The sequence below is a fragment of the Mustela putorius genome, unplaced genomic scaffold (genome assembly GCF_011764305.1).
Source record: "Mustela putorius furo isolate JIRA1106 unplaced genomic scaffold, ASM1176430v1.1 tig00004007_pilon_pilon_pilon, whole genome shotgun sequence".
NCBI lineage: Eukaryota > Metazoa > Chordata > Mammalia > Carnivora > Mustelidae > Mustela > Mustela putorius.
In genome coordinates this window covers 7,006,382-7,027,421 of record NW_025422145.1, presented here as the reverse complement: position 1 = coordinate 7,027,421, position 21,040 = coordinate 7,006,382, and the positions used below count along the sequence as shown (strand labels likewise).

Sequence of the window (21,040 nt, the reverse complement as noted above, 5' to 3'; positions counted from 1 at the left end):
GAAACAAACCGTTGTAACACGGAGCACGCACGGAGCACGTGCTGGTCAGGTATTTGCTATTGCTACTAAGCCTTTTCCATTCGCTATCACTTCCCCTCCAACACGGCCAGCAATTTCATCTGTGGCTCAAGCTGAGGAACCACTTTGGCATGGGACGATAAAGCGACGGTGGGAGACTTCCTGAGAGACAGAATGTTATTCTGCTGGACAGGCAAGTTGGGGATTTGCGGGGGTAGTTCTGATTTCATGTGGCTTTTGCGTTAGGGCCTGCCCCACCCCACTCCCATGTGACGCCCTGGGGCATCTGGGACCAAGGAACAAGGAGTTTCTGGATTCACGATTCTGGCCTGGATGAAGTCCCACCAGCCCGTCGTGACCGTTAAGCTCAAAATCAGACCTAAGAACGCTATCCGCAGCAAGAAGAAACCAGCCTACTTCGGGGGAACGCCCCTGCACCCCATGACCTTTGGGTCTAAATGAATTTTGTGAAGACAGTGCCTTGAAAGTATACATATAACTTTCAAGAGGATAGAGTCTCGGTCTCCCATGTGACAGTCTCAAGTGATAGGTGACATCCTGTTCCGACTGAGGACGTGCCTCCTCCTTGGCCCCGCCCACAGGAGCAGGACACAGGAGTCACAAGAAGGCAGGTACGAGGTACCGTTTATGAAGCCCCTACAAGGTGTCAGGGGGTCCCACTCAGCTGGTTCGATACATTTGGTACCTCCTCTAGTCCTCTTTTGGCAACCTTACGATGGAGCAAACATTATCCCCATTTTACAGATGAGAAAATGGGGGATTCGGAAGGTATTCTGACTCGTTCAAAGTCAACATCGAGAGTACAGGGTCAACATAAGGCCTGCCTGGGAATGATTTCGGTCTCCCACAGCAGTGTGGCCTCTGCCCACTCAGAGTGTGGCACTGCCCTGGGTTGGAAGAACTGGACCTCAGAGAACAGAATCACAGAAAAGGTTAGTAGGACATACCCTAACATGGCCCATGTAGGTGGCAGAGCACAGGGAACTGTGTGTATGGATGGTAGCTGAATCTCGCGACGAAAGGAAGATGTGGTGCCTCACGTCCTTCCATAGGATGGGTGAATCGATGTAGTTTTAACTGAACACCTATTGTGTCTTGTGAGGCTGTCGGCCAAGGTGAACCCTTAACCAAGTTAGTTGGCTAGAGAATGGTGAAACCAAGATCCAAACCTGGGTCTGTCTGATCTTGAGTCCGGGCTCCCCCAAAGCAGCTGGGAGCCCAGAGTATTCACTCAAAGTTGGTCCACAGCACAGCATGGCGAAAAGACAGTTTATTCTATGGCTCAGCAACCTCCCTCTTGCCCAAGAGAACTGGAAACATATGCTCACAGAAAAAATTGTACAAGGACGTTCAAGGCAACACTTCTCATAAGAACCAAAAAGCAGAAATAATGCAGATGTCCATCAACTACAAGGGGATAAATAAATTGCTCCAGCCATACGATGAGATACTATCCAGCCATAAAACAGAATGAAGAAATGTCAAAACACAGACAAACTTAGAGAACGTGATGCTCAGTGAAAGAAACCAAACAAAGGGCTACATGTGGTGTGATTCCAACTCTATAAAATGTCCAGAGCAGGGAAATTCATCGGAACAGAAAGTAGATTGGTGGTTGCCAGGGTGCTGGGGGAGGGGCATGTGGGAAAAGCGACTGCTGAATGCGCACAGGGTTTCCATCTGGGGTGATGAAAAAATTCTGGAACTAGACAGTGGTCATGGTTGCACAACCCTGTTAATACACTAAAAACCACACTGAGCTTGCATTCTTGGAAAGGGTGGCTTAGGGTATATGAGCTATATTCCAATTTAAAATACACACAACACAATATGGCACCGAAAGCAACAATAACTAATGTATAAATAGGCATACAGAACTACGTCAAACTAAGACACTTTCATGTATCAAAGGATATAATCAGCAGAGGAAAGGTAACCTATGGGATAGGAGAGAGTATCTGCAAATTGCATATCTCATAAAGGGTTAATATGCAGCATATATAAAGAAGTCCTACAACTCAACAGCAAAAAATCCAATACCTTGATTTTAAAAAATGGGCAAAGGACTCTGGTCTCTGTCCCAGGGCTTAGCCCAGCACCTGGTACCCAGCAGATGTGAGATAAATATTTGCTGAACAAGTTGCTGTAACAACCACGTGGTGAGATCAAGTTGGTACCATTATCCCCATCTTATAGACAGGCTAATCAAGGCTCAGCAAGGCAAGATGACCTTTCTAAAACCACAAAGCCAGCTGATGGTAAAAGGAGAGGGGGCCCCAAGATGCCAGACTCCTGTCAGATGACCCTTCTCTCATACCATCTCCCTTCAGAGTCAATCTGGCACCCATTTCAATAGGAATTCCCAAATAGTAATTCTGGCCCTATACTAGTGGGCCTTAACTTTTTTAGCTCATGGGCCTAATAGAGTCCTTTTCCCAACGGCACACACATATGAGACTTAGAGAATAGTTTCCTGAGGGTTCCTGGACCTCCTGGAGCCCCTCCATCGAGCTCATTAAGAACCCCCTTTACATCCTGCTTTCCCAGGGGAGGGAGCCTTATTTATCCTCAGGATTGTTGAGCCCTATCTACATTCTTGAGCATCAAAGCTAAGGAAAGATGCTATTTTAAATGCACACTCCTGGATGGGAGGAATCAAGATGGCAGAGGAGTAGCAGACTGAAATGAAATTGGGTCCCACGAGTTCAGCTAGACAGTTATCAAACCATTCCAAACACCTACAAACTCAACAGGAGATAGAAGAGGAAGAGCAGCAATTCTAGGAACAGAAAAGCGACCACTTTCTGGAAGGTAGGACGTGCAGAGAAGTGAATCCCAGGCAAAGGGAAGACAGACCGCAGGGGAGGGGCTGGCTCCCAGCAAGCCACGGAGCAGCGGAACACAAAATCAGAAATGTTCGAATTCTGCTCCACTGAGGAACATCGCTCCAGAGGCTAAGCGGGGGTGGTACCCTCATGGGGACAGTGAGGTCTCAGGTCCCACGGGGTGACAGAAAGATCAGGGATGTCTGAGTGTGGCAGAGTTCCCAGGTACGGCTGGGTCCCCCAATAATGGGTCCATGGCCAAAGGAGCGAGACTGATACAAAGCAAAGGTCACGCAAATCTTTATTTCGCACCAAGCATTGAGAATCAAACTGACCGGTCAGGGCCGTCTCTTGCAAAGAGGCAACCCCTCTCTTCTTTACAGACTAGCTTTTAAGGGCAAGGGCCATGTGGTTGGGCCTGGCCACGCACAGGTGACCAATGAGATTGTAACACAGAGAAAGCTGCACAGTCCTGCTAGGTCACACATAAGTGACCAATTGAATTACAATTTACCCTATAGTAGATATATGAATTAGTCTATCACCTTGGTCAGAATTGGCGCCCAAAGGGCAGGGCCCATACTCCTTGGAAGTTAGGGAGACAGTATGCGCCCCCACCGATTGGATACCTCTACCTGGCCTGACCCACCCTTGTATTTGGGCTTTGTGATCTGGGACTAGTTTCCGGGACTTGTTTTTCAGTAAGTTCCCTGAAGGGGAGGTTGGGGGGCAGGGTCAGGATGGAGCTGCTCTGGCTAAACAGGCCCTTACAGTACGAGAGTGGGGAAGCCAGCTACAGAGACGGAGCCAAGGAGGGGTCTCTCAGCTTGGGGTTCCCTTAAATCGTGATCCAAGGCACAAGCCACTGCTCTTCAGGCAGGGACCCCACAAGTGGCAGATCTGGGGAGACACCCCCTTCCTCTTCTGGGAAAAGCGTTGCGGGAGTGTGCTGCAGGAATCAGCTGGGTTTGGAGACTCCAAATGGGGCCATGTGCCAGAGAGAGAAACACTTGGGCACAGGCTGGGGGAGCTCAGAGTGTGGCCAGAGACCAGGGAGGCAGGACGGATTGACTGCTTTTCTCTGAGTGTGCACTGAAGAGTGGGGCCTGAGCTCTCGGCTCCTACAGGGCTGGAGAATGGAAGACAGCCATTTTCATTCCCGCCTTCCAAAGTGGTACGGAAAGCGTTCAGGGAAAAAAAGCTCCTGAGCACAAACTCGAGCAGATTACTTAGCCTGGCCCCTGGCAAGGATGGTGTAATTCCACCTTGGGCAAAGACATTGAAGAATCACTGCAACAGGCCCCCACCCCAGAAGATCAGCAAAAACATCCAGCCAAGAGCAAGTTTACCCACTAACGAGAACTGCAGAATTCCAGAGCGAGGGGAAAGTAACACTGAGAATTCATGGCTATTTCCCCATGATTCTTTAGTCTTGCAAAGTTATTATTTTTTTTTAAAGATTTTATTTATTTATTTGACAGAGAGAAATCACAAGTAGGCAGAGAGGCAGGCAGAGAGAGAGAGAGGAGGAAGCAGGCTCCCTGCTGAGCAGAGAGCCCGATGTGGGACTCGATCCCAGGACCCCGAGATCATGACCTGAGCCAAAGGCAGCGGCTTAACCCACTGAGCCACCCAGGCGCCCCGCAAGGTGATTTTTAAAAATTTTTTTTCTTATTCTATTTCTTTAATTTTTCCTCTTTCCTCTTTTAACATTTTCCAACTAGTTTATCTTAACAATATGGTTTTTTTTTAAGATTTTTTATTTTTTTATTTGACAGAGATCACAAGTAAGCAGAAAGGCAGGCAGAGAGAGAGAGGAGGAAGCAGGCTCCCCGCTGAGCAGAGAGCCTAATGTGGGGCTCGATCCCAGCCCATTTAGCCACCCAGGCGCCCCCTTAACAATATGTTAAAAAAAAAACTTACTAAATCTTCATATTATAGCCTTTTTTTTTTTTTTAGATTTTATTTATTTGGCAGAGAGAGATCACAGTAGACAGAGAGGCAGGCAGAGAGAGAGGAAGGGAAGCAGGCTCCCCGCTGAGCAGAGAGCCCGATGCAGGACTCGATCCCAGGACCCTGAGATCATGACCTGAGCTGAAGGCAGCGGCTTAATCCACTAAGCCACCCAGGTGCCTCTATTATAGCCATATTTTATCCCTTCATTGTATTTAACCTTATTTTTTGTATACATATAGGTTTTTTCTCTTTAACGTTTTGGGACACAATTTCTTCTAATAGATCAAAATATACCCTAAATCTAGCACATGCCCCTGTTCTAGTCTCCAGCCCAATTAAATTCTCTCCTCCTTCTTTTTCTCTTTTTCCAACCAATTTATCTTAATTCCTTTTTATCCTTTTTTAGAATTTCTTAAAAGTTTTTCATCTTTACAGTCATCTTCCAACCCTTCATGGTGTTTATCCTTATTGTTGTATATATATAAGTTTTCTTTCTTTAAAATTGGGAGGTAGTATCTTCTGAGACCAAACTACACCCAAATTCAAGTGGGTAGCTCTGTTCTATTCATCAGTCTAATATATATATATATGGAAAAAAGAAATAAAAATTAAATATATATATATTTTTTATTTCTTTATTTCTTTTTTTCCCCTTCTCCCCCCGGTTTTCAGTCTCTTCTGATTTGGTTAGCATACATTTTTCTGGGGTCTTTGCCACCCATTTAGTACTTTATTCTCTCATTCATATATTCTTATCTGGATAAAATGACAAGCCAGAAAAACACACCAGAAAAAAAAAGAATAAGAGGCAGTACTGAAGGCTAGGGATGTAATCAATACAGACATTAGTAATATGTCAGAGCTACAGTTCAGAATGATGATTCTCAAGGTGCCAGCTGGGCTCAAGAAAGGCATGGAAGATATTAGAGAAACATTGTCTGGAGAAATAAAAGCCCTTTCTGGAGAAATAAAAGAACTAAAATCTAACCAATATGAAATCAAAAAAGCTATTAATGAGGTGCAATAAAAAATGGAGGCTCTTACTGCTAGGATAAATGAGGCAGAAGAGAGAATTAGTGATATAGAAAACCAAATGATGGAGAATAAAGAAGCTGAGCAAAAGAGAGACAAACAACTACTGGACCACGAGGGGAGAATTCGAGAGATAAGTGATACCATAAGATGAAACAACACTAGAATAATTGGGATCCCAGCAGAAGAGGAAAGAGAGAGGGGGGACAGAAGTCATATTGAAGCACATTATAATAGAGAATTTCCTAATATGACGAAGGGAACAAGCATCAAAATCCAGGAAGCACAGAGACCCCCCTCAAAATCAATAAAAATAGGTCCACAACCCGTCATCTAAAAGTAAAACTTATAGGTCTTAAAAGAAAATCCTGAAAGCAGCTCAGGACAAGAAGTCTGTAACATACAATGGTAGAAATATTAGATTGGCAGCAGACTTATCCACAGAGACCTGGCAGGTCAGAAAGGACTGGCATGATATATTCAGAGCACTAAATGAGAAAAACATACACCCAAGAATACTATATCCAGCTAGGCTATCCTGAAAATAGATGAAAAGATAAAAAGCTTCCAGGACAAACAAAATTAAAAGAATTTACAAACACCAAACCAGCCCTACAGGAAATATTGAAAGGGGTCCTCTAAGCAAAGAGAGAGCCTAAAAGTAGTAGACCAGAAAGGAACAGAGACAATATACAGTAACAGTCACCTTAAAGGCAATACAATGGCACTAAATTCATATCTCTCAATAGTTACCCTGGATGTATATGGGCTAAATGCTCCATTCAAAAGACAAAGGGTATCAGAATGGATTAAAAAAAAAAAACATCAATATGCTGTCTACAAGAAACTCATTTTAGACCCCAAAACACCCCCAGATTTAAAGTGAGGGGGTGGAAAACTATTTACCATGCTAATGAACATCAAAAGAAAGCTGGGGTGGCAATCCTTTATAACAGATAAATTAGATTTTAATCCAAAGACTATAATAAGAGATGAGGAAGGACACTGTATCATACTCAAAGGGTCTGTCCAACAATAAGATCCCATAATTTTAGGTATCCGTGCCCCTAACATGGGAGCAGCCAACTATATAAACCAATTAATAACAAAATCAAAGGGGTGCCTGGGTGGCTCAGTGGGTTAAACCACTGAGCTCAGGTTGTGTTCTCAGGGTCCTGGGATTGAGACCCGCATCGGGCTCTCTGCTCGGCGGGGAGCCTGCTTCCTCCTCTCTCTCTGCTTGCCTCTCTGCCTACTTTTGCTCTCTCTCTCTATCTCTCTGTGAAATAAATAAATAAAATCTTAAAAAAAAAATCTCCCAACAAACAAGAGTCCAGGGCCAGACAGCTTCTCAGGGAATTCTACCAAGCATTTAAAGAAGAATTAATACCTATTCTCCTGAAAATGTTCCAAAATATAGAAATGGAAGAAAAACTTCCAAACTCATTTTTTGAGGCCAACATTACCTTGATCCCAAAACCAGACAAAGACCCCATCAAAAGGAGAATTACGGACCAATATCCTTGATGAACATGGATGTGAAAATTCTCACCAAAATACTAGCCAATAGGATCCAACAGTACATTAAAAGGATTATTCACCACGATCAAGTGGGATTTATTCCAGGGCTGCAAGGTTGGTTCAATATCCACAAATCAATCAATGTGATACGATACATTAATAAAAGAAAGAACAGGAACCATATGATACTCCCAATAGATGCTAAAAAAGCATTTGACGAAGTACAGCATCCTTTCTTGATCAAACCTTTCACAGTGTAGGGATAGAGGGCACATACCTCAATATTATCAAAGCCATCTATGAAAATCCTACAGTGAATATCATTCTCAATGGGGAAAAACTGAGAGCTTTTCCCCTAAGGTCAGGAACAAGGCAGGGATATCCACTATCACCACTGCTATTCAACATAGTACTAGAAGTCCTAGCCTCAGCAATCAGACAACAAAAAGAAATTAAAGACATCCAAACTGGCAAAGAAGAAATCAAACTCTCACTCTTTGCAGATGATATGATACTTTATATGGAAAACCCAAAAGATTCCACTCCAAATCTTCTAGAACTTGTACAGGAATTCAGTAAAGTGTCAGGATATAAAATTAATGCACAGAAATCAGTTGCATTTCTATACACCAACAACAAGACAGAAGAAAGAGAAATTAAGGAGTCAATCCCATTTACAATTGCACCAAAAACTGTAACATACCTAGGAATAAATCTAACCAAAGAGGCAAAGAATCTGTACTCAGAAAACTATAAAGTACTCATGAAAGAAATTGAGGAAGACACAAAAAATGGAAAAATGTTCCATGCTCATGGATTGGAAGAACAAATATTGTGAAAATGTCTATGCTACCTAAAGCAATCTACACATTTTGTGCAATCCATATCAAAATATCATCAATTTTTTTTCAATGAAATGGAACAAATAATCCTAAAACTTATATAGAACCAGAAAAGATCCCAGATAGCCAGAGGAATGTTGAAAAAGAAAGCCAAAGTTGGTGGCATCACAAGTCCAGACTTCAAGCTTTATTACAAAGCTGTCATCATCAAGACAGTATGGTCCTGGCACAAAACAGACACATAGATCCATGGAACAGAACAAAGAGCCCAGAAATACACCCTCAACTCTACAGTCAACTAATCTTCAACAAAGCAGGAAAGAAATTCCAATGGAAAAAAGGCAGTTTTGGGGCACCTAGGTGGCTCAGTGGGTTAGAGCCTCTGCCTTCAGCTCAGGTCATGATCCTGGGGTCCTGGGATTGAGCCCTACATTGGGCTCTCTGCTTGGCAGGGAGCCAGCTTCCTCCTCTCTCTCTGCCTGCCTCTCCACCTACTTGTGATCTCTGTCTGTTAAATAAATAAATAAAATATTTTTTAAAAAAAGAAAGAAGGAAAAAAAGGCAGTCTCTTCAACAAATGGTGTTGGGAAAATTGAACAGCCACATGCAGAAGAATGAAACTGGACAGCTTCGATACACCACACATAAAAATAGACTCAAAATGGACGAAAGACCTCAATGTGAGAAAGGAATCCATCAAAATGCTTGAGGAGAACACAGGCAGCAACCTCTTTGACCTCAGCTGCAGCAACTTCTTCCTAGAAACATTGCCAAAGGCAAGAGAAGCAAGGGCAAAAACGAACTATTGGGACTACATCAAGATCAAAACTTTTGCACAGCAAAGGAAACGGCCAACAAAACCAAAAGACAACTGACAGAATGGGAGAAGACATTCACAAATGACATATCAGATACAGGGCTAGTATCCAAAATCTATAAAGAATTTATCAAACTCAACACCCAAAGAACAAATAATCCAATCAAGAAATGGGCAGAAGACATGAACAGACATTTCTGCAAAGAAGACATCCAGATGGCCAACAGACACATGAAAAAGTGCTCCACAACACACGGCATCAGGGAAATAAAAATCAAAACCACAATGAAATACCACCTCACGCCAGTCAGAATGACTAAAATTAACAAGTCAGGAAACGACAGATGTTGGCAAGGATGTGGAGAAAGGGGAACCCTCCTACACTGTTGGTGGGAATAAAAGCTGGTACAGCTACTCTGGAAAACAGCATGGAGGTTCCTCAAAAAATTGAAAATAGAGCTACCCTGGGACCCAGCAATGGCACTACTGGGTATTTACCCTAGATACAAATGTAGTGATCTGAAGGGGCACGTGCTCCCGAATGTTCATAGCAGCAATATCCACAAAAGCCAAACTATGGAGAGAACCTAGATGTCCATCAACAGATGAACAGATAAAGAACATGTGGTATATACACAATGGAATACTATGCAGCCATCAAAAGAAATGAAATCTTGCCATTTGCAACAACATGAATGGAACTAGAGGGTATTATGCTGAGTGAAATAAGTCTAGCAAAGAAAGACAATTATCATATGATCTCTCTGATATGAGGAATTTGAGAGGCAGGGTGGGGGGGGTTGGGGTTAGGGAAGGAAAAAAATGAAACAAGATGGGATCGGGAAGGAGACATCTCACAAAACAAACTGAAGGTTACTGTGGGGAGTGGGGCATGAAGGGGGGGTTGGGTTATGGACATTGGGGAGGGTATGTGATATGGTGAGTGCTATGAAATGTATAAGCCTGATGATTCACAGACCTGCATCCCTGGGGCAAATAATACATTATATGTTAGTAAAAATAATTAGTAAAAAATAAAAAAAATTAAAAATAAATAAATGTACACTCCCAGGCCCATCTCCTAGGGATCTGGTTAAGGAGGTGCAGGGCTGTGCCCAGAAATCTACAGGAGGCACACTGGAGAGTTCTGGACGAGGTGGCTCTGAGACACACATGGGTCTGGGAGCTACTGCCTCCCAGGCCTCAGAATGCGGCCCAGAAGATCCCCTGAGCTCTCAGCCTCTCTCCCTAGCTGTCCACCAAATCTGCCAATTAGACATCCCAGCACAACCCAACAGCGACCTCCTGAACCCAACATGCTGACTCCTTTGCTGGGATCACTGGGCCAGAAACCTGGCCATCACCCTTGTCTGTCCCTGTCCCCACCCCACATATCGACCATCACCAAGGCCAGCAGATTCTATCCTCTATGTGCCTCTAGGCATCCCCACTTCTCTCTAGCACCCCTACCAGCACCATGGTCCAAGCTCCCAGCTTCTCCTCCTTGCTTCCATCTGCTGCCACCATCCATTCTCTGTCCTGCAGATCTGATCCTGTCACTGCCCCGCACAAAACTCTCCTGCACTGAGCAGACTCTCACACTGCCCTGTCCAATATGGTAGCTGCATGTGGCTATTTGAGTTCTATGTCCCAAGTTCTGCCCAAGTTCACACTCATCACATATCAATGCTCAAGAGCCACACATGGCTGGTGGCTACCATATTGGCTAGCACAAGTATAGCACACTCCCATCTTCACAGAAAGTTCTAGTGGACAGCAGAACTCTACAGCTTTGCTTGGGATCTCTTCGGGGTCTGGCCCCAGCCTCTGCTCAGACCACTCCCCAGCATCCCTGGCCACAATGAACCACTCTCATCTCCCTAAAGTCGTGCTTTCCCCTCTAAATCTTGCACATCATACCCTTCCTGCCTTCCTGGCTTGGTTAACTCCTACTCATTCTTTGGGTCTCAGCTGTCACTTCTCCCCTACGCAGGACAAGTACCCAAACTTTGTTCAATCACAGCATGTAAAACACTGAGTCATGAGAGCCATGGACACATCTACACCCATTACCCCCATACCAACAATTTTCAACTAGAGGCAAGTTTCCTCCAATGCCCAGGGGACACCTGGCAGAGTCTGGATTCATTACTGGTGAGGCGGTCCTGGCATCCGATCCTAAAATGCCCAGGATAACCTTCGCAGCAAAGAATCACCTGGCCCAAAATATTGGCAGTGTTGAGTTTGGCCATCCCTGCTCTGGATAGGACAGCTCCATAAAGGAAGGGTGCATGTCCTGTATAGTGTGTGTCCCCTCCGACCACAATCTAGAGTGGAGCATTTAAGGAGCCCAGATGTTCTGTAAGATTTTCCCCCACGATTTCAGTTCTCTTACAGTGCCTTACAACGACATTCACTGGTCATGACAGCAGACTGAATAATGGCCCCTCAAAATATCCAAGGCCTAACCCCTGGAACCTGTGAATGTCACTTTATACAGCAAAAGGGACTCTGCATATCCCATGCAGTGAAGGATCTTGAGATCTTGAGATGGGGTAATTATCCCGGATTATCCCGATGGATTCTAAATGCACTCACAAGCAAGCCTAGCAGAGGAAGACCGGGACATTGACAGAGACAATGCAATGTGAAGACGGGACAGAGAAATTCCAAGATGCTACGACGCTGGCCTTGGAGATGGGGGAGGGGCCCCAGCCAGCATCCACTGGAAGCTAGGAAAGGCAAGGGAAGGACGGATCTTCTCCTACAGCCTCGAGCAGGATGTGGCCCTGCTGATGCCTTTTCTTTTTTTTCTATTTTTTTTTTTGTGCCAGTGAAACTGATTTTGGACTTCTGGCCTCCAGAATTGTGCGTTCTGAACAGAAAGACGTTTCTGTGATTTATCCCGTATTACCCCACTCCTGGACCTGCACAGAAGCAAGCAGGCAGGCTACAGGATGATGTTCGGGAGAACTCGTGCTGCAAGAATGATCTCGGGAGCGTGGTTGTTTCCCATACATGATCTGGCCTCCAGCTCGGAACTGGCCCTTCTGTCCTGGGCGCCAAGGGCTATGAATCTTGTCACACCTCCCCTCCTGGTCCAGGCTGGGCTGTGTCCCCCCGGAATGGAATCCAGAATCCAGGACGGGAGACAGACATGCATAGCCCAGGCTCCTTAAAAATATAGAAACATGATAACACGGAAATGCAGTTCACTCCAACTGCAGATAGGCAGACAAAGACTCAATTTCAAACCCTGTCATTTGCCCTATAAGTAATGGCCTTTATGGGGATGGTCGGCTGGAAGGCTCAGCAAGGGTAGGAAGCCTCTCACTTGGGACTCCAGTCCGGCTGTCTCCGCGGGGCTTCCCCAGCTGGTGAGGCTAGAAGCTCTAAGAGCCTGATTTGATTTAACTCTGCCTTATTCTCATTTATTGCCTACTATTACCTTCATCTGTGGGTAGATTCCTTTCCTCTCCTAGCACTATTAGGTTTCCATAGTAATAATAAAGTTGTCTTTCGTTTTCAAAACCCAAAGAGGGCTGTTGTGAATCTTTTGCTCGGAATACCGTAGAAGGATAAATTTCTGCTGTTTCTAGGCCAACGATTTTAGAGTCATCTGTAACGGCAGCCCTAGGACACTCATAGGGTCATATTCCAATGTGGGGTATATTGGATTTGGGTCAGAGAGCTGGAAAGGAAGGGCGTTTAGGGGAGAGACCCCCACCCTGCTGGCTCGGAGGGTGTGAAAGTGAGGTGGTAAGGGTACCTGAGGCATGCGTTTCTAGCTGTGGTGGCCACCCAGGTCAACAGTAACGGTGTCCGTGGGTCATTCCTCACACCCTAGTCCTGCTGCCTTCTGGGTGGTGGAAGGTCTCTGGAAGGCAAGGGACTCAACCCAGGATGCTAGGTCTGTCCGGCACTGAAGCAAGGATTAGAATAAAAACAGAAGCTCTCGCCCAGCTCTCCAGCCTCCCTGCCAACCCTTCTCCCTTTCCCCACCAGCCTCCAGACGTAGGAGCCTTTCTCTGCCCTTCCAACACAGCCTCAGGGCCTTTGTACCTGCTATTCTTCTGCTTGGAACACTCTCCCTCCAGAGTCTCCCATGGCTGGCTGCTTCTCATCATTCAGGTCTCAGTGCAAATACCAGCTCCTCAGAGAGACCCTCCCTGGCTGTAATCGGGCCAGCGGACTTCCCATCACCTTCTGTCCACCACCTGCTGATTTTTCTTCCCCAAAATCTTCTCACACTGTGTAACTATCTCAATACTATCTTCACTTGCCTGCAGCCCAGAGTGCAGGCCCAAGGATGGCCTGGGATCTTGTCTGATCTGCCCACGGTATGTCCCTAGACCCATGCCTGGCACACACTAGATGCTCAACACATTCTGAATGAATGAATGAATGAATGAATGGGCAAGTGAAGGAGAATGAATATGCAGCTTTGGAGAATGCTTGCTAAACGCCAGGTCCTAACGCACCTGATCTTGGCTTTCCGAAAGGCCAGCTCCTCTTCATTACCGAAGTCCAAAGACACATCCTCAGTATCATCCACCAGGGCCTGGGGGACACCAAGCGCGGATGGCAGGCGGTGGCCATCCCCACCCCTACCCTCTCTGCTGGAAGGGCCCCTCCCCCCGCGGCGGCAATCCGAGGCCTTCTGTCCACCTGGGGTGCGGCCCAGGCTCCCGTTCGCCCATCCTTCCTTCAGTCCTCCCCTCTCCCTCCTCCTCACAGCCCCACTCCCTTGCCCGGAGCTCTCGCAGGCTCCTCCCGTCCTCTCCCCCACCCTTCCGCCCCAGCATCCCCGCGGCCCTACCTGCTTCATGCTTCCCAGAGCGCACCTGGAGCCCACAGCCCAGGCTCCGGCTCCGGCTCCGGCTCCCGCCTGGCCGGAATGCCCGGAGACTGGGGAGCCGCGGCCCCCCCGCCCAAGCTGGCGCCCTGCGGTGCAGGTCTCGGGTGGGGGCGGGGAACGCAAGGCCTGCGGGGCGCGCGGGGCCCAGAGCGCAGTCGCAGGCTGGGGAGGTGGGCTCGGCGGCCCGGGAGGGGGCGGGGCTTGGGAAGGTCCCAGACCCAGGGCTCGCTGGGGAAAAGCGCCTGAAACGGAAAGACCTGACTCCCAGGCTGGAGGGACGGAGGGCCTCCGTGGGCACGGAGTGGACGATTCGGGCTCAAAGGTGCACTCGGGGACCGTGAACAGTGATCCAGGGAGGAACAGAGCGGGGGTGGGTTGGTGAATGAGGAGGATGTCCCGTAGTTGTCGGGCCAGGTGAGGGAACGAATGAATGAATGAATGAATGAATGCCAGGGTCGGATAGCCTCATTTAGGGTTTGGAGAAAGCCAGTGTCTCCCAAGTCTCCTGTCCCAAGAATTCCCTGGGGCCCTTCTTAAAAAGCAGATTGGGAAGGCCTGGAACGCAGGCAGAGGAATCTGCCTTTTAATAGGTGAATCTGCTGACCTCAGTGAGATCGTCCCTCATCCGGGCGCCAGACACACACGGAGCACGCAGTCACTATGGTTGGCGGTAACATCCAGGATGGTAAGACCTTCCCAGGTATCTCCGGGGAAAGAAGGCTTGCCACCTGCAAGTGTTGTTTGCAAGGACAATGTCACTCCCCTCCTTTCCGTCTTCTCCCTCTCCTGACCCCCCTCTTCCCCCCACCCAGGAGCAGAGGGCTGAAAGTCTATATGCCAAGGCCACTAGTTCTGCCTTTGCCCTCTTGTCATGGGCAGTAGGGGCTTGTCCCCATCTCCGGTGACCTGCAAAAAGGCCACTGGTCCACAATCTCCTGACACAATTCATTCACTGGTGGCCTCCTGAAGAGATGAATGACCTGAGGGTTGCCAAGGAGGAGTAGGAAACAGCTGTCAGGAGCTGCCTTAGGTCTGATCCGTGGGTGAGCACTCCTCCCTTTCCCCCCACTGACCCTACAAAGGGCTTGGCAAGTGCATGTGCGGGGAGCATGCTTTCTTGGGGGACAGGATGCCACCTTTGGGGTCAGCAGGTCTGGGCCTGCCTGAGAAGCATCTCTCTAACAAGTTCCCAGGAGATACTGATGCCACAGGCCCCCAGCCTTCCTATGAACCCTAACGATCTGCACTACCAAACCCCAGATTCTAGAAAGGCCTGTTGTCTCTTCCAGCTTGAAGCTTGCTCCAAGCATAGGTGAGTGTCACACTGGGAAGCTGGGGGACCCTAAGCTTCCCCTACCCCACTAGTCCCCAGCTGTCTGGGATGCTCAGGGGAAGGGCAGGTGGAGGTTGAGAAGCCGTTGCGAAACATTTAGGGGCTTTTCCTCTAACCCTGCGAACCACCAGCTGTTGTTAGCTGTTAAGTTGGGGCTCAGAGAGTCCCCAGGGGGGTGAGAAGGTAGGAAAACCCCCTTGGAAACCCCATGTGGGGACAAACTGTCATTCTTGGCCATCAGGTTGGGCGTGCTGAGAATTAGCCATGGCCTTGCCATGTGGAAGTCACCCCACAAACACAAGGTCACGCCACTCTCCCCCTTCCTGACCACATCAGAGCACAGGCTGAGGATACAGATGCCCGGGCCAGACCTGGGGCATTCCTTCCCCAGGAGACAAAGCTGTCTCTGAACATGCACCCAATTGTCCCTCTGCAGAGTCAGCCAATAGAATTTGGGTGTGGGGTGGGCAGAGAACCCATCAGTTCTGCAGGGAATAATACATCATTACCTTTGACATGCGGTGAACACTGACTCACACTGCTACCACTGAACATGCCCGCTGGGATCGTAACCCTAGTCACCTTTTGCTGGTCATGGCTCAGAGGACCTTGGGAAGCAAGAGTTTCAAAGAGTAAACCCACCTCTGATCCCTGGTCCTGGGGCTCCTGGTTCAGACAGGCACCAGTCCCTGGACGGCAGTTGGAGGTCAACACACGGAGTTGGGCAGGCCTGGATGGGAACATACTCTACCACTTCCTCTCTGGGCAGCCTTGGGCCAGGGACCTCATCTCTCTGGCCTCAGTCTCCACATCTGTAAAATGGGGCCACACCTCCCCTTTCCCCCATCATCACAGATGACGCAAGACCTGGAGAAAACACATGGCAAATGCCCTCCTCACAGCTGGGGTTCAGGAGATAGCGGCTCTGGTGATTGTGACTTCAGTCACCAGCAGGGCCAGTGAGCCCCATGTCAGAGTCACTCCTTCCGCCAAGAGGCATCCGTCCTAATGGGGGAATAGGAACTTGCCCTTTCCCAAACACCTACTGTGGGCCCAACTCTGTGTCCCCGGGACATATGACAGCTGGGACAGAAGACCCAGCATGGCCCTTTCTCCCACATGGAACCCCAGGAGCCCCAGGGCAGAAAGCAGGGTGTTGGGTGTGAACGGACATGGCTGAAGGCTGGGGCCTGGAGTCCAACCAGGGAGGTGTGGGCAAAGTAGGTGCCAGCCTGGCTGGACTGTTCCCATCCTTACGCCGCGGGAGGACAGCTGGCCCAGGGGGTGGGCAGGAGTTCAGATCTGAGCTGCACTGTCCCCCTGCATCAGTCAGGGCCATAGCTGCAGCCTCCGGGCCTGTCTTCCCCAGGCCTACAGTTGCCCCTTGCCATCAGCCCTGCCTTGGCACTGGCTGGACTCCCTAGGGTCTGCCCTGACCATTGTCCTGCCGTTCCACCTCTAATAGGGCCTTGCATCCCACAAGCGAAAAGAAGGAAGCCCAGTGAAATGGAATTTGAGGGAAACAACAAATCATTTCTTAGTGTAAGTATATCCCACACACTATCTGGGATATACTTATGCTTAAAAAAAAGTATCAGTCTCTCACCCCAAATTCAAATTTACCTGGGGTCCTGTATTTCAGCTGGCAACCCTATGCCTCCATAGGATTGTCAGATGAAACCCCGTGAGGTGGGTGCACCCAAGCTCACAGGTCCCAAAGCTCCCACCCTGACCCTGGGCAGCTATCCCCGGTGCCTCTCCCCTTCCTGCCTCCCACAGATGCTCCACCCACTTCACGGGGCTCCTCCCACCTGACCTCTATCCTTCATGCAGACTACCAGGGCAGTGTAGCTAGGAAGCCAAAGCATGGGGCAGAGGGAGGAAAGTGGGTCCCTCCTGTGGGCTGTCCCTGGGGACGCCTGTCTTCCTTGTTGGGGTCAGGTGGTGCCCAGGGCTACCCTGACAGAGTCAGCGGTGCCTGGATCTCGGTGAGATGGGGAGAGATTCGTGACCCTGCACACTCCCGGGGTCCTTCATTTACTCACTTGCCTACTCATCCACCTCTTCTGTGCTGATCTAGATCTAGACACAGGGCCCTACCCTCACCAAGCTGAGATTCTAGTTAAGAAAGAAATAACAATTAGCAAACCTAGGGCCACCTGCTGGCTCAGTCGGTTGAGCATCTGCGTTCAGCTCAGGTCGTGGTCCCAGGGTCCCGCATCCGGCTCCCTGCTCAGTGGGGAACCTGGTTCTCCATCTCCCTCTGCCTGCCACTCCCCCTGCTTGTGCTCTCTTTCTCTCTCTGTCAAATAAATAAATAAAATCTTAAAAAGAAAAAAAGAGTCAACAGAAGAGAACAAAGGCATAGAGACACTGGGGGCTTAGTGGAGGCAGGGAGGGCCACTTGGAGCCTCTGCATTTTCAGCTCATGAACTTCGATGTGTGTGCTGGGGGGAGCATGGATGTGGAGGAAACAGCAGGTGCAAAGGTCCTGAACAGGGCAAGACCTGGGTATGTGCCAGCCATGGGCAGAGTCTGGCCAGCCGGCAGAGGGTAGCATGTCCTGTCCCACACAGCTTTGGGGGCCCAGATGGGAGTGAGGTGGCGACCCAATGGGTAGGGGCAGCTAGAAGCCACCTGGCTGAGGACAGAGGCCCAGCTCTGCTGTTCCTCTCTCTGTGCAAGCCCAAGCACAACCCTGGTGGCTTTGGGGGTGTAGGGTTCCTGCCAAATCCATGCTCGGTGGAAAGGTAAGAGAGCCTGGTCAGGGTCTTGTTAGCTGGAGACCTCTGGGTCTCTGACAGCCACCACCATTCACCCAGCAAACAGTTTACAGATAAGCCCTCGCCCTGCCTGTTCCCTGGCTCTGTCCCCACCCCACCCCTATGGCGAAATATCCTCTGCGGTCTCACGAGCTGCCCCTGGGGCTGCAGGACGGTGGCCAGCTCAGGGCTGCCAGGCAGGCTGAGAACGCAGCTTCTGCCACCCCAGGGACACAACAGAACAGAGACCGTGGGAGGATGCAAAGGAGTGACGGCCTGGGTCCTTCCACACATTGCCAGGAAAGAGGGAGAAGAACCTTCTGGTTTAAACACATTGACCCACGGGTGTGGATCACACGCAACGTGTGCACCTTACTACGGTGAGGTTCGAACAAGTATGGGAGGGCGTCTGGGGGGCTCAGTTGGTTGGGTGTCTGCCTTCAGCTCAGGTCGTGATCTCGGGGTCCGGGGATCGAGCCCCACATCGGGCTCCCTGCTCAGTGGGGAGTCTCCCGCTCCTTCTGGCTCTCCTCTCCTCCCCTGCTCATGCTCTGTCTCTCTCACTCATACTCTCTCTCTCAATAAAATCTTAAACACACACACATACACACACAATGGGAAATAACACTCATGGAACAATCGGTGAATGAGTCCTGGAGGGGTAGCGGCTAGCAGGTGAGACCCCTAATACTAAGGATAATGATTCATTTTTTTTAAGGCATAAGGATGATGTCGTGGCTTTTATTTTTTGTTTGTTTGTTTTTTAAAGATTTTATTTATTAATTTGACAGACGGAGATCACAAGTAGGCAGAGAAGCAGGCAGAGAGAGAGGAGGAAGCAGGTTCCCTGCTGAGCAGAGAGCCCAATACAGGGCTCGATCCCATGACCCTGGGATCATGACCTGAGCCGAAGGCAGAGGCTTAACCCACTGAGCCACCCAGGGGCCCCAGTGTTGTGGCTTTTAAACGTTGGGATATAATTCACATACCATAGCATTCACACTTTTAAAGTATAACATGTGGTGATTTTCGTAGAATCACAAAGCAGTGCAACTGTCACCTCTATCTAGTTCCAGGCATTCTCATGACCCCAATAGGAATTATTATATAATTTTCGGTCATCCCTCACTGTCCCCTCCCCAGCCCCACCCCAGCCCCTGGCAACTACTCACCTGCTTTCTGTCTCCTGGATTTGCCTGTCCCGGATGTCTCATAGACACAGAATCATACACCATATGGTCTTTTGCTTCTCATGTGCGAAAGGTGCATTCCTCCTGCAACAGGTGTGAGAGGTTTGGTCCTTTGCGTGGCTATACAGTTCCCTGTATGGCCATAGGGCCCCTGGTTTAGCCCTTCGTCAGTTGATGGACAACTGTGTACCTTCTGATCATTGGGAGCAATGCCGCTATGACATTCCTGCCTGAGGCTTTGGGCGGACATGGGTTCAGTTCCCTTGGCCTCATAGCTAGGAGTGGAATTGCTCGCAGCTTCGTGTTTCAGAAGAGTCCCTCTTTAGAGCTACATACCAACATAGTAAGGTGAAATGACAAGACATTATGGCTTGCTTCAAAATCATATGGGGGCTGGGAGTGGGGTACCTGGGTGGCTCTGCTGGTTGGGTCTCTGACTCTTGATTTCAGCTCAGGCCATGATCTCAGGGTCCTGGGATGGGGCCTGCTTGGGGTGGGGTGGAGGGGGGGTGTGGTCCTTCCTCAGCAGGGAGCCTGCTTCTCCCTTTGCCTGCCACCCACCACCACTTGTGCTTGCGCTCTCTGTCTGACAAATAAGTAAATAAAATCTTAAAAATAAAATAATGTTTTTAATGTTGAGGCGTGTTTTACAGCGACTTTTCTGTCGCCTTTCAAATTGCCACGTAATTACCTCTGGCAGTAGAAAGGTCACCAAAGGTGCCTCTGGGAGGCTCAGTCAGTCACACCTCTGACTCTGGATCTCAACTCTTGATCTCAGCTCTTGATCTCAGGCTCTTGAGTTCAAGGCGGATGTTGGGCTCTGCCCTGGGTGTGGAAGCTCCTTTAAAAAAAAAGGGGGGGGGGGTCAGGTGAGCAGTGTATGTCATTTTATATCTCATAACCACATCTAAAAAAGCAAACATAAAACAGGAAATTGATTTTAATCGTACTTTTCTTGAACCCACTATTTCCAAAACACAATGATCTTAACGTATGAGCAATTAAGAAATTATGAAAAAGATACTTTACATTCTGTTGTCCTGGAGGACCTTCCAGCCCTGGGTACAGCATGTCCCCATTTGGCTCCGCCCTTCTCAGGGGCTCCATGGTGATTCATGGCTCCAGATGGGACAAGGCGGCTTTGGATCAGAGCACTGATCCAAAAGCTCTTGTGACTTCTATTTTAATTGGTTTTGTCCATCTGCAATGAGAATGTGTGCCCACAAAGGCAGACACCCTTTGTGCCTTTCTAAGTGCTATACTGTGCATTGCCTAGAGATGGTGAGTAGGTAGTGAATGAAGGACCCCGGGAGTGTGCAGGGTAGGGAATCTCTCCCCATCTCACCGAGGTCCAGGCACCGCTCACTCTGTCAGGGTAGCCCTGGGCACCACCTAACCCCAACAAAGAGGAGAGGCGTCCCCAGGGACAGCCCACAGGAGGGACCCACCTTCCTCGCTCTGCCCCATGCTTTGGCTTCCTGGCCACACTGCCCTGGCAGTCAGCATGAAGGACAGAGGCCAGGTCAGGTGGGAGGAGCCCCGTGAAGTGGGCGGAGCATCTGTGAGAGGCAGGAAGGGGGAGAGGCACAGGGACAGCTGCCCAGGATCAGGGTGGGAACTTTGGGCCCCATTAGCTTGGGTGCACCCTGGCCTGCAGGCATAGGGTTGCCAGCTGAAATTCAGGACCCCAGGTAAATTTGAATTTGAGGTGAGTGACTGATACTTGTTTTTAATGTAAGTATATTCCAGATAGTGCGTGGGATATACTTACACTAAGAAATGATTTGTTGTTTCCCTCAAGTTCCATTTCCCTTCTTTTTGCTTGTGAGGTCCTCAGTCCTGCTTGAGGAGGAACGGCAGAACTT

The 21,040-nt window shown here is 48.8% G+C and overlaps 1 protein-coding gene across 2 annotated transcripts in view; it reads right to left on the bottom strand.

Annotated features, from left to right (window-relative positions):
- TVP23A (trans-golgi network vesicle protein 23 homolog A) overlaps window positions 1–16,106 on the bottom strand; it is a 34,895-nt gene extending 18,789 nt beyond the window's left edge. The window contains exons 1-3 of one of the 2 annotated variants that reach the window (XM_004750389.3): window positions 15,866–16,106; window positions 14,495–14,618; window positions 13,514–13,593 (exon numbers count right to left, since the gene is read on the bottom strand). In XM_004750389.3, coding sequence (XP_004750446.2) covers window positions 13,514–13,593; window positions 14,495–14,515 — 101 coding nt within the window. In that variant the 5' untranslated portion in view covers window positions 14,516–14,618; window positions 15,866–16,106. Of the gene's footprint in view, window positions 1–13,513; window positions 13,594–13,851; window positions 14,261–14,494; window positions 14,619–15,865 lie in introns of those variants that run through there. The other variant, XM_045071959.1, reaches the window with a different exon arrangement.
- Window positions 16,107–21,040: the final 4,934 nt, after the last annotated feature.